Source organism: Lynx rufus, unplaced genomic scaffold, assembly GCF_022079265.1.
Source record: "Lynx rufus isolate CCGP_SWC_20201006 ecotype Redwood Valley unplaced genomic scaffold, mLynRuf1.p SCAF_7, whole genome shotgun sequence".
Classification (NCBI taxonomy): domain Eukaryota; kingdom Metazoa; phylum Chordata; class Mammalia; order Carnivora; family Felidae; genus Lynx; species Lynx rufus.
The window spans coordinates 36,283,115-36,296,938 of record NW_025814889.1 but is presented as its reverse complement, the minus strand read 5'-3'; the positions used below and the strand labels follow the sequence as shown (position 1 = coordinate 36,296,938).

Below are 13,824 nucleotides of genomic sequence, written 5' to 3'. Positions count from 1 at the left end.
TTCTTTTGGGACTCTTATAAGATGGATGTTACCTTGTTTGAAGGAGTCACTGAGTTCCCTAAGTCTGTTCTTGTGTTTTATAATTCTTCTTTCTCTCTTTTGTTCAGCTTCTTTGTTTTCTGTTATTTTTTCTAGGTCACTAATTCATTCTTCTGCTTCTTCCAGCCTGCTGTTCACTGCATCACGCCTGTTTCCAATCTCATTTATGGCATTCTTCATCTATGATTGATTCTTTCTTAACTCTTTTATACTGGTGATAAGGGTCTTACTGATGTCGTCTATTCTTTTCTCAAGCCCAGTGGGTATCCTTAATGATTGTTACTTTAAATTCTCCATCAGGCCTGTTACTTACATCTGTTTTGCTTAGATCTCTGGCCGTGACCTTATCTTGCTCTTTCATTTGGGATGAATTTCTCCACCATGGCATTTTGTCTAAGTCTCTGCCTTCTTCTCTGTGTTAGAAAATCCAGTTATGTCTCCTGCTCCTCAAACTATTGTCCTTAGGAAGAAGGAGTCATGTAGTGCCCCGGCCTAGCACTTCAAGAAATGTCTCTGGTATGTGCTGCATGCACTCTGCTCTTGTGTTTTGGCTGATCTGTCCTTCAGGCCAGTCATCTGCGGAGGTCCCTCCTTGCCTGCTGTGAGCAGTGTTTGGTCCCTGGCCTGATTGTGGCAAGTTTTAGCCAGGTATACTCTGGTCTGGTTGTGAAATAAAACCTGACACCAGCTCCACCAGAGCTGAGGCCCTATAGAACTCTCTGGTCGGGAGATGTGATTTATTTTGAAAAACTGAATGCTTATTGATGGTATAAAGAAAAGCTATTGAATTTTATATATGTAGCTTCTGTCTAATCATCTCACTGAACTTTATTATAAGTTGTAAGTTTTTTGATTGATTCTCTTAGATTTTGTAGGTATGTCATTTCACTTACAGAACTATTCCCCCCAATGTTTATGGTCTGTATATAATATAACATGCCCCCAAATTGAATAGTTGTTTAAAAAATGAGTAGTTTTTATAGTAACATGGAAATATGGGTCATACATATCATGAAGTGAAAAAAGAGTTACAGAGTCCTATCCTAGATATAATATAATCCAGTCTTTATTGTATTTTATTTTTTTAAACCTTTTTTTTTTTTTTTTTTAAGTAGGCCTAAATCCCATGTGGGGCAATGAATTCATGAATCTGAAATCAAGAGTTGTATGCTGTACTGACTAAGCCAGCCAGGCACACCATTCCAGTCTTTATTTTTAAAAATAAAGCAAGCACTGGGGCACCTGGGTGGCTCAGTCAGTTAAGCATCCGACTTCAGCTCAGGTCATGATCTCATGGTCCGTGTGTTCAAGCCCTGCATCGGGCCCTGTGCTGACAGCTCAGAGCCTGGAGCCTGCTTTGGATTCTGTGTCTCCCTCTCTCTCTGCCCCTCCCCCACTCATGCTGTCTCTCTGTCTCTCTCTTGAAAATAAATAAACATTAAAAAGATTTTTTTAAATAAAAAATAAAGCAAGCACTGCATAGAGGGCTTAATTTGGGAAGATTACTCTTTCCCTCCAAAATCTCTATACTAATTTTGGTGCCTGTCATAGTTTGTTTGGGCTGCCATAACAAAATACCATAAACTGGATGGCTTAAACTGCAGAAATTTATTTTCTCACAATGCTGGAGACTGAGAAGTCCAAGATCAAGGTGCCAGCTGATTCAGTTCCTGGTGAGAGTTCTCTTCCTGGCTTGCAGAAGCCAACTTCATAATGTTTTCTCCTATAGTGAGGGTGGGGGGGGGGGGTGGTGAATGAAAGTGAGAATGAGAATGATCTCTTCCTCTTCTTAAAAGACCATGGTCCTATCAGATTAGGACCCCACCCTGATAGCCTTATTTAACCTTAATTACCTCCTAAAGACTCTAGCCAGATATACTTACATTGAGGGTTAGGACTCCAACATGAATGGAGACAGAGGAGGGGTGCACAATTCAATTCAGTGCAGTGCCTAAATTTTCCCTGATATCTTCAGAAATCTGATGTTCATTTTATTTCAGACAGAATTAGTTTTATTGTTTCTTATGACATTCTTTTTTTTTTTAATTTTTTTTAGTGCTTATTTATTTTTGAGAAAGAGAGCACAAGTAGGGGAGGAGCAGAGAGAGAGGGCAACACAGAATCCGAAGCAGACTCAAGGCTCTGAGCTGTCAGCACAGAGCCTGATGGCAGGGTTCGAACTAACAAACCGCGAGATCATGACCTGAGCCAAAGTCAGATGGTTAACTGACTAAGCAACCCAGGCACCCCTGTTTCTTATGACATTCTTAAGGTACTTGTTACTTTTCAGTGTATCATAGAAATTTTTATCTCATTTTAACTTCATGGACCATTTCTTCTTAGACACAAAATAGAATGAAGCTAATGGCGGACAACTATGAGGATGACCGCTTCATGTCCTCCCGTTCCAATCAAACCAATCACAAGCCCTCCCCAGACCAGGTAAGACTGCTCTTGAATGTTTTATAGAAACAAATGTGCTTTTATTTCCTTGTATTTTGTACCAGCATGTTACAAATTCCAGAATATAAGTTAGAAAAATGAAATTAAATCATCAGTTTCTGATATCTCCTTCACTCATGTTTTTAAACACAGATTCAGTTTTTGTATAGGAAGGTGGTGGTGGATGATTCTGAATATTTTAAGAGGAGATACTCAAAAGTTTGAGGACTATAAAAAATCGTTGAATTGGGTTGAGAAAAAAGATTAATCTCACAGATATATACTAATTTGTAAATGTCCTACTTTTCTTATTAAAACAATGCCTTATAAAAAAAAAACTCTTTTGAGTTCAATAAGGCACAACTCTGTTTAGAGATAACTATTGTTTAATTGCAAATTTTAAAATCTCTGATCATCACCCATTATAAAGAGTGAAAATTTCTTCTCTCTCATTTCCTTGGTTGATCCCTCCAGTATTTGCCATTCTTAAGGAAAATTATTGCCTTCAGCTTCTCATCAATGCAAAAGGGGCATTGATGAGTCTAAAGGGAGCCATATTCAACTCCAGTCTTTTGGAAGAACTGAACTCTCCCAAGATCTTGAAAATGATGGATGGGAGAGAGTGGTGAACAGATTACCTCATATCCCATTGCCAAAAATCAGATTTCAACATCTCCATCACACTCAATCTTAAAATGTATAGCTGAAGGAAAAAAATAATAATAATAGTTAAGTAATTACATCCATATGACTAAAAAGTCAAGGGAAACTCCCCCACTAAACATCTCCACTGAATGATAGCCATGGCATTGTCTTAGAAGAAGAAATATTGCAGATGAAAGCAGCAATAATATCCAAATTGTGATTTTTTTGTAAGATACAGAAGGCAGAGTCATAGTTTGATGACATTTACTAAACCAGTTTAGGCAAGCCTTATGTTTTAGAGGGAAAACAATACCAATCTTAATGTAGGCAGAATGGAGAACTGTCTGTCTGAGGTCAGCAGTCTTTCTTTGCCAAGAAATACTTTTGCTATCTCTGCCTGTTCTTGATACCCAGAATTAAATTTATGCCAGTGCATATAAGATGAGTATTAGATTCTTTCCTTGAAATAGGTTTTGATAATGTATAAATATAAGAATTGGATGCCTGGGAGTAGTGGGAGGCAAACAGAAATGGGGAAAGTTTGAAGAAAAGGCAAAAATAAAGAAAAGCCTTCAACCTGATAATGTTGCCCAGATCTTGCTCTGAAATGGAGACAGTATCCTGGAAAGGTAGGAAGAGTAGAAGTGTAACAACAAACTAATTACTAATTTGAGTAGGTTAGGGAATTTAGGGAATCAGAATCTAATATAAGAAGAGTCAAGAATTTAGAGACCATTTTCTTCTACTACATTATGCTTATGTCTTTGTTTTAAATACTAACCAACTCTTTTTCATTCCCATGCTGCTCTGGGACATTGTTCCCTTTGTCAACTCTCTCCCCTAGGATGAGGAGGAGGGTATATGGGCATAGCCAATCAGATGCTCTTAGTTCAGCCATTTTGTTCAGAACGGTGAGAAACACCTTTCCTTAACTATAGAAATGTTTTCTGTTTGTTTGCTTTCATTTTTTTTTTTTTACACAATCATTCTCACATCTTGTTTCTTTGTAATTCATGAAATTGTTTGGTGTGCTTTCTGTGTTCTCATTTTCACATGACTCCTGTGTGTATTGCTATGCTTCTGACATAGTGGGGTTGGGTTTTGTGGCTTTTTTTTCTTGTGTGTTAATAGTCACCTTTATAATTTCTTTATGTACATTTTTGGGAGAACTTCCAGGGCATATAAATAAATTTCTCCTTTTGTGATTTTATTAATAAACTACCTTATCTAGTGTGATTCAGCAGTGTCCTGGTAAGGTTCATAGTGACTTACATCAAACTGGAAGTAGAAAATTGTTCAAATATTCTGCCAGTAGGTTTGGGACATACTTTTTATGATAATTAATTATAAATATATGTCTTTAAAAAAATTGTGCTGTGAACTAAAACTTTTTGTTTCTATCTGTAGAAGGATGCTCTGAATTCCCAGGGTCACTGGTTCTTACAGAGTGCCTACATCCCCTAGGGCTTTGACATTATTCTCAAACTGTCCTTTAAGAAGTAAAGAAGTAAAGGAAGACCTTTTAAAAAATCGGTCTAAAGAATTCTTTCCCTCTCTTTTATGGATTGCTGCTGTGTTAAACAGTTGCCAGGACACTGTCTAGATTCTTCTTTCCAGGCCAGTTGGCTGGAAAACACAGTCCAGCTGTGGCAGTATCTCCCTTTGATCTGATGCCCTGGAGGTTTGACTAAGGAAATCCTTTTCTTAGAAAAAAAAATAATTACAATTAATAAGTTCACACATATTGGTGGCCTTGCACTCCCTGGATTCACTGCCCTTGCTTATTGGTGATCTCACTCTTTTGGAGTCAGTTCTCCCTGAAAATTCTGTGTCTTAGTGTTATACTTCTTAAAATGATGAGAACATGTGTAGACCTCTCACTAGCAAACACAGCCAAGAAGGATGATGAGGTAAGTTGTGGAAAGGGGCATATACTGTGAAGATGGGAAGCTTTCCAAATGACTTTATCCTGAGGGTGTAAAAGGCGAAATGTATACCAGCCAAAAACCTCTTTCAGTTAGAGTGTTGCATGCCAGACAGAGCTAAAGCTGAGAAAATTAGTGTGCTAATTCTCTTTATCTACACTACCCCCTGTAAGGGTAGCTATTTGTCATCGTGAAGGATGTGGCGGCCATACAGTAGTTGAATACAGTTTACCAGTCCCCTCCTTCTAAATGAACCTGCCATGTCTATTTTGGCAGAACATAGGAGCCTCTTGGCATGCCTTAGCAGGAAGCACGTACCTGATGTATATGAATAGGATTGTAGTGATTGTATACCCTTTTTCTAGCCAATCAGAAGAAACAAGTTAGTGGTACAGGAAGAAGGCCCATATATAACTTCACCAGGAGACTGAAAAATGAACAAACCTTCATGTACACTTGTTCCTAAAGTCTCCACTGTATTTTCTCTACTTCCCTAGTAGAATAACTCCTACAGAGAGTTGAAATGCTATTAATTTTTTTTTCCAAATAAAAGTTTCCTTTTTCCGAATAAGTTTATTCCAAAAGTTTATTTTTTCCAAATAAAAGTACAGCTTACTGCACTAAAATATTAACTACCATTGGTTTAACACAGTGGAGTTGTAATTAGCTGGTCTTAAGTGGAGTTCCTATGATACAATACTTCCAATTTTCTAAAATGTGCTATAAATGTCATATTATCATAAGGGTTTCATAAGAAATGCGTGAGTGACTGCAGATGTAATGACTTGACCTCCAGTTTTCCTCACTTGTTTTCTTGCAGAGAAGTTTTTCCTAACAAAACTTTAAACTTTTGAAATTGATGATTTACCTTATAAAACTTAAGAATATAAATAATACTTTACATCTCAAACCTTTTGTAAAACACAGTACATATCAACAGCAAAACCTAGGTCTTACTAGATATAATCAATACTCAGGAAGAGAATCACAGAAGTACGGAGCTGAGAGGGGTCTTGGTAATTTCATAAGAAGTGGCAGAACATGATGGTTAAGACTCTAGGCTTTGGAGCAGAATGTCTCTGGTGAAATCTTAACATCACCATGTATTTAACTTGTGACTTCGGACAAGATACTTAATATCCCCGCAGTTCAATTTCTTCATCTTTCAAATGGGTGTTGTTGTGAGAAGCAGATGAGTTGTGAGAGGCATAAACTTTGTGGAGTCAGACAGCACTGCTTTGCATCTAGACTCCACCTTCTTCGTGGCCTGGGGAAATTAACTCAGTTTTTTGTAAAAATGGGTTTATTAATGGACTACTTTGTAGGGTTGTTGGACAGATTAATAAGTTGATGTATGTAAAATGAATTGAACAGTGTCTTCCACCATATACTCTGCTTATATTATTATATTTGTTGTTGCTGCTGTCATCATTAACTTGAATCCACCTCCAGGAAGTAGTCAGCATTCAGTAAGTGTCAGTTACTATTTTTATTAATATCTCTTCCAGTGCCCTCATTTTATATTGTAAGGGTGCTAAAAAAAAAAAAAAAAAAAAAAAAGATTTAGATACGACATTAAAGCCCCCAGGCATTTCTGTGGTATGGAAAGAGGAACTAGTAGCTGACAGTGAAAGAGATAATCTAAGACATATTGATGATTATATCTCCCTTTCTGTCACCAAAAGTTTAATCTCTTGTATGCTGAGGAATTTTTTTCCCTCGAGAAAACACCTTGAATTTTTCTATAAAAGAGATTTATTCATTGAAACTTTCTTTGAAAGAGTTTGCTGTCAAGAAACCCTCCTGAGACACACAGAATAAAGCAAGTGTTACCTCCAGTTAGAAAGCATGAAAGTCCCAGGGCACCTGTGTGGCTCAGTCGGTTAAGTGTCCAATTTCAGCTCAAGTCATGATCTCGTGGTTCGTGAGTTTGAGCCCTGTGTCAGGCTCAGTGCTGACAGCTCAGAGCCTGGAGCCTGTTTTGGATTCTGTGTCTCCCTCTCTCTCTACCCCTACCCCACTCATGCTCTGTCTCTCTCTCCTTCAGAAGTAAGTAAACATTTTTTTTAAAAATGTATTTAAAAAGAAAGCATGAGAGTCCCTTCTCTCTCCCCTCAGCCTATAGGAAATCCATGTGAAATGTGTTCCCACTATTTTCCATCCCTTTAGTTTGTGTTTTCTTTTTTCTTGTTTTTCCCTTACAGTAGAAAGTAGTCCCCATGGGCGCAGGGACTTCAATATGTTTACTTTTCTATTTCTATCATCTTGGGGCACCTGGGTGGCTCAGTCGGTTGGTTAAGTGTCTGACTTCAGCTCAGGTCATGATCTCACGGTTTGTGAGTTTGAGCCCCGCATCTGGCTCTGTGCTGACAGCTCAGAGCCTGGAGCCCACTTCAGATTCTGTGTCTCCCCCTCTCTCTGCCCCTCCCATGCTCATGCTCTGTCTCTCTCTGTCTCTCAATAATAAATAAGCGTTTAAAAAAATGTATATTTCTATCATCTAGAATAATGCCTAGTATATAGTAGGCCCTCAGTAAGTTTATATTAAATTAATTAACTTTTGAATTCATGAAATCCAGAGAAGAAACAGTAAAGTTTACACTGAAACCAAGAGCATAGAATTAGCTGTTACCTTTAATGTCAGCAGTACCAGTACAAGAAAGGGAAGTTTTGAAAAGGAAGATAGGAAAAGTGTCTAGAAACAAAAGACCTGTACAGAGAAATGTTAAGAATTTAAAGGAAAGCCATAATTAAGCCCTAGAATCAGGCTCCCATAATTTCATTCTAAATAAAAAAGAGTTGACTATAATTGAGAAATATTTTCTGTTGAAAACTGAACATCCTTCGGGTAGAAACTTTCCTCCTAGAACATGTGACTCATAGCCATTAGAAAGAACCTGGAGCATAGTAGGTACCATGGCCATGTGCTCTTTGTATACTTCATTCCGTGGAAGCGCTTTATGTAAACTAGCAGCAGACCCCCTCAAATAAAGGATGTACTTGTCAAGAGACTTAGCATTTGGTCTTGGAATAAGACCAAAAATCTGAAAATGAGTTGCGTGACTATTCGATCAGCACTATAGCATCTCAAAACATGTTTTGGACCAGTATGTTATGAAACTTTTCTTTCTTAGAGATATCACTGTTAAGACAAACTTTTAATACAAATGTTTAATTTTTTTTAATGTTTATTTATTTTTGAGAGAGAGAGTGACAGGAGTGAGGGAGGGGTAGAGAGAGAGGGAGACACAGAATCCAAAGCAGGCTCCAGGCTCCAGCTATCAGCACAGAGCCCGACGCGGGGCTAGAATCCACAAACTGGGAGATCATGACCTGAGCCAAAGTTGGATGCTTAACTGACTGAGCCACCCGGGCACCCCATTTTTTTTAATGTTTATTTTTTATTTTTGAAAGAAAGAGAGTGCAAAGGGGAAGGGGCAGAGAGAGGGAGACATAGAATCTGAAACAGGATCCAGGCTCTGAGCTGTCAGCACAGAGCCTGACATGGGGCTCGAACTCATGAACTGCGAGATCAAGACCTAAGTCAAAGTCAGACACTTACTTAACTGACTGAGCTACCAAAGGTGCCCCCAGAAGTTTTTTATTTTAATGAAGTTGAACTTTTCAATTATTTCTTTTATGGATCGTGCCTTTCGTGACTAAAAAGTCATCGTCATACCCAAGATCACCTAGGTTTTGTCCTATATTATCTTCTAGGAATGTTATAGCTTTGCATTTTACATTTAGGTCTATGATCCATTTTGAACTGATTTTTTGAAAAGTGTAAAGTTTGTGCCTAGACTGATCTTTTTGCATGTGGATGTCCAGTTCTAGCATAATTTTTTGAAAAGACTGTGTTTGTTCCATTTTATTGCCTATACTGTTTTGCCAAAGATCAGGTGACTCTAGGTATGTGGGTCTGTTTCTGGGCTCTCTGTTCTTTCCCACTGATTTATTTGCTGGTTCTTTTGTCGATATTATATTATCTTTATTACTGTAGCTTTATAGTAAGTCTTGAAGTCAGGTAGTGTCAGATCTCCAACTTTGTTTTCTCCTTCAAAATTATGTTGACTATTCTGTATCTTTTGGCACTCCATATGAACTTCAGAATCAGTTTTCTGTTTTCCACAAAATAACTTGCTGGGATTTTGATTGGGATTGCATTGAATCTAGAGATCAGGTTGGAAAGAACTGACATCTTGACAATACTGGGTCTTCCTATCCATGAACCTGGACTGTCTCTCCATGTTTAATTTTTTCATTGATTTCATTCATCAGAATTTTGTAATTTTCTTCATATAGATCTTGTACATATTTTGTTAGATTTATACTTAAGTATTTCATTTGGGGGGATGCTATGTAAATGGCGTTGTGTTTTTTATTTCAAATTCCACTTGTTCATTGTTGGTATATCAGAAATCAATTGATTTTATATTAACCTTATACCCTACAACCTTATTATTGTAATTGTTAGGGTCAGGCGTAAGGCAGGGTAAAGATAGGAGTCAGAGGCTAGAAAATTTTAGCAGTCAAAGGCTTTATTTGGGAACTAAGGTCTCGGGCGAGGTTCGGTGACTCAGGAAGAGAGAGAGGAGTCAGGGAAGTCGCACCCAGGTGTGGTGGGGTGGGGTTTTTAAGCTGCAGCGGTTCCGGGTTTAGGTCTGGGTGGGCCTTTTTAGCGTCAGGTGGTGCTGTTGCTCGGTGATTGGTTGACCTCCAATTCGTTCTGGCAGCTACTAGGGGCTTTTCGTTGGGTTGCACTGGCAAGATGGCTGTCCCCTCTACTGTGGTTCCAAGGACATCCTAACAGTAATTAATTGCTTATTAGTTCCAGGAGTTTTTGTTATTGTTCTTCAGTCATTTGGATTTTCTACTAGACAATAATGTCATCTCTGAATAGAGACAGTTTTATTTCTTCCTTCCCAATCTGTGTGTCTTTTATTTCCTTTTTTTTTTTTTTCTTTTGTCTTATTGCATTAACTAGAACTTCTAGTACAATATTGGAAAGAAGTGGTGCAGGGACCATCCTTGTATATACCTGATCTTAGTGGGAAAGCCTCAAATTTCCCACCATTATGTATGATGTTAGCTTTATATATATTTTTTGTAGACATTCTTTATCAAGTTGAGGAAGTTCCCCCCTCTATTCCCAGTTTACTGAGAGCTATTATCATGAATTGGTGTTGGATTTTGTCAGGTGTTTTGTCTACATCTATTAATACAATTATGTGATTTTCCTTCTTTTGCCTGTTGATGATCATGATGGCTTACACTAATTGATTTTCAAATGTTGAACCAGCCTTGCATACCTGGGATAAATTTTACTTGGTCTTGGTGTATAATTTTTTTTTTATGCATTGTTGGATTCAGTTGCAAATATTTTGTTGAGGTCTTTTGCATCTATGTAAATGAGAGATACTGGTCTGTAGTTTTCTGTTCTTCTGATGTCTTTGCCTGGTTTTGGTATTAGGGTAATGCTGGCCTCATAGAGTGAGTTAGGAAGTATTCCCTCTGCTTCTGTCCTCTGAAAGGGATTGTAGAGAATTGATATAATTTCTTCCATTTAAGGAAAATGGGTAAAATTTATCAGTTAACCCATCTGATGTAACTACTTTCTTAGATGTTTACCTTAATCTTTATAATAATATATCTTACAGTTAGTAGACTACAAATGCATTTTCCTTAAAAAATTATAAGTTCGAGATAAATTTCTTTATGTAGATACAATATTCCTTGCTTGCTTTAAATATCGCTAACATGTATTAGAGAAAGACTCCAAAATTATAAGGTCTTTTTAAACCTGGCACTCACATCCTGTTATTTTATTTAGTCATCTCCAAGTTTAAAGAAGAGTCCTATTCTTGGGGGGAAATTTTGTCTTCTGTAAAATAAATTTCTGCATTGAAACTCATTTTTTTTCAATTAATTTTCCATATCAAAATGGAAGCTATGTTTTTAATCAGATTTTGTTCAAAGTAAAAAAAAATTTTTTTTTAGACAGAAGCAGTGAAGGAAGTGGGAAGTTGTTTAATGGGTTTAGAGTTTCAGTTTTGGCAGGTGAAAAATATAGAGGTTGGTTGCACACCAGTGTGAATATACTTAACACTACTGAACTGTACACTTAAAAATGGTTAAATGGAAATTTTTATGTTATGTGTGTTTTACTACAGGTTTTTTGTTTTTTGTGGGGGGGTTTTGCCACAATTTAAACAACGTTTTTAGTGAAAAACAACTAATTGTGATCTTCTGGCAAAATGTATTCAAAATATGCACTCTTATTTGAAACATTATATAAGTAAGACAGAGAGGCACCCTTCTTTCCCAGATAAATATCTTAAAGTTTTGAAATGGAAAAGGACTGCCTTTGAGCTTTTGTTTAGCTTTTTGTTCTCTACTTGGGAACAGAGCTATTGATTTTAGTAGTTGATCTCTTAGCATATTAAAGAATTTGTACTGTTTGCGGGGCTTCCATGAGTTGAACTACTTAGGATAGGAAGCTCCTCCAAAATGATCATTTACATAATTTATTGTTTTTAAATATGTTCACACTGGGGCTTACTTTAACAAAGGTACACAACCCATACTTACTACCAAGACTTTATGTAGCCAACCTAGCAGCTACATGCTGAGTTTTTAAGTGAGTTGAAACACTAAGTAATTTTACCAACTTCAATTATATGGGATCTTTGCTTTTTTTTTTTTTTTCAACATCTTATTATGAAACTTTTCCAATATACAGGAAAGTTGAAAAAAATTGTGTCTTAAACCTAGAGTCTCTAAGATTTTGTTATGTTTACTTTATCACATCTTCCCATCTGTATGTCAACCGGTCTCATTTTTTCATGCATTTCAAAGTAAGAGACACTTGTATCCATCACCCCCTGCTTATTAATTAAGATTCAAAATTTTATGAATTTTTATGAAAATTTTATGAAAATTCAAAAATTTATGGTTTCTTTTTTTATTAGTGAAATGCACCAATCTTAAGCTATGCTATTCTATGAGTTTTGTGTGACCTAAACTCCTATTAAGATATAGAAAGGGGTTAGCAAATATTTTTTTAAGAGTTACATAGTAAATATTTAGGTTTCTGTAGCAGCTACTTAAGTCTACCACTGTAGCGAGAAAGCATTAGTGGACAATAAGTAATTAAATAAGAATGGTTCTGTTCCAATAAAACTTTATTTATGGTCACTGAGATTTGAATTTCATAGAATTTTTACATATCATGAAATAGTTTTCTCCAACCATTAAAAAGTGCAAAAATTATTCTTAGCCAACAGACATGCAAAAATAACGGCTGTCTGGATTTAGATCATTTGGTCATTGTTGTTTGCCAGGCCCTGATACAGAATATTAACATCTCCCAAGAAAATTTTCTCTCACCTCTTGTCGTTGCCCAGTCTGTACCTACGTACTCACACCTAGAAGCAAACACAGTTAATGTTTGTGTGTTTGCTTGACATAAATTAATTTGCCTGTTCTAGAACCACATATAAATGGAATCATACAGTCTGTCCTCTTGTGTAAGGTTTATTTTACTCAGCATAATACATTTAAATTTCATTCGTTTTTTTTGAGTAAGGACCTATATGTGAGACCTGAAACCATAAAAGTCCTTGAAGAGAGCACAGGTCTTTGACATCGAATGTACAAACATCATTCTAGATATGTCTCCTTAGACAAGGGAAATAAAAACAAAAATAAACTATTGGGACTACATCAAAATTAAAAGCTTCTTCACAGCAAAGAAACAACCAACAAAACTAAAAGACATCCTACTGAATGGGAGATGTTTGCAAATGACATATCTGATAAGGTGTATCCAAACGATGTAAAGAACTTACACATAACTCAACACTAAAAAAATAAATAATCCAATTAAAAAATGGGCAGAAGACATGAACAGACATTTCTCCAAAGAAGACATCCAGATGCCCCTCAGACACATGAAAAGATGCTCAACATCACTCATTATCAGGGAAATGCAAATCAAAACCACAATGAGATATCACTTCACACCTGTTAGAATAGGTAAAATCAAAATCTCAAGAAATAACAAGTGTTAGAAGGACGTGGGAAAAAAAGGAACCCTCATGCACTGTTGGTGGGAATACAAACTGGCGCACCCACAGTAAAAAACAATACAGAGGTTTTTCAAAAATTAAAAATAGAGCTACCCTACAATCCAGTAATCACACTCCTGGGTATTTAGCCAAAGAATACAAAACACTAATTCAAAGGGATTTATGCACCCCTGTGTTTAGTGCAACATTTACAATATAGCCAAATTATGAAAGTAGCCCAAGTGTCCACCAACAGATGAATAGATAAAGAATATATGGTATATATATACAATAGAATATTATTCAGCCATAAAAAAATAATGAAATTTTATCATTTGCAGTACCATGGATGGATCTAGAGAGTATTATGCTAAGCTAAATAAGCCAGAGAAAGAAAAATACCATATGATTTCACTCATCTGTGGAATTGAAGAAACAAATGAATAAAGGGGGAAAAAAAAAAGAGACAAACCAAAAAACAGACCCTTAACTATAGAGAACACACTGGTAGTTACCAGCAGAGAGATGGGTGAGAGGATGGGTGATATAGGTGAAGATTAAGAGTACACTTATCATGATGAGCACTGACTAATGTATAGAGTTTTTGAATCGCTGTATTGTACACCTGAAACTATTACAACACTGTACATTAACTACACTGGAATAAAATAAAATAAAAAATAAAATCATTCATTTTTTTAATTGTA

The 13,824-nt window shown here is 36.5% G+C and overlaps 1 protein-coding gene across 1 annotated transcript in view; it reads left to right on the top strand.

Annotated features, from left to right (window-relative positions):
• Positions 1 to 13,824, top strand: part of ERC1 (ELKS/RAB6-interacting/CAST family member 1) — a 516,249-nt gene that overhangs the window by 429,310 nt on the left and 73,115 nt on the right. Inside the window, exon 17 of the mRNA XM_047065409.1 lies at positions 2,383 to 2,481. Coding sequence (XP_046921365.1) covers positions 2,383 to 2,481 — 99 coding nt within the window. The remainder of the gene's footprint in view (positions 1 to 2,382; positions 2,482 to 13,824) is intronic.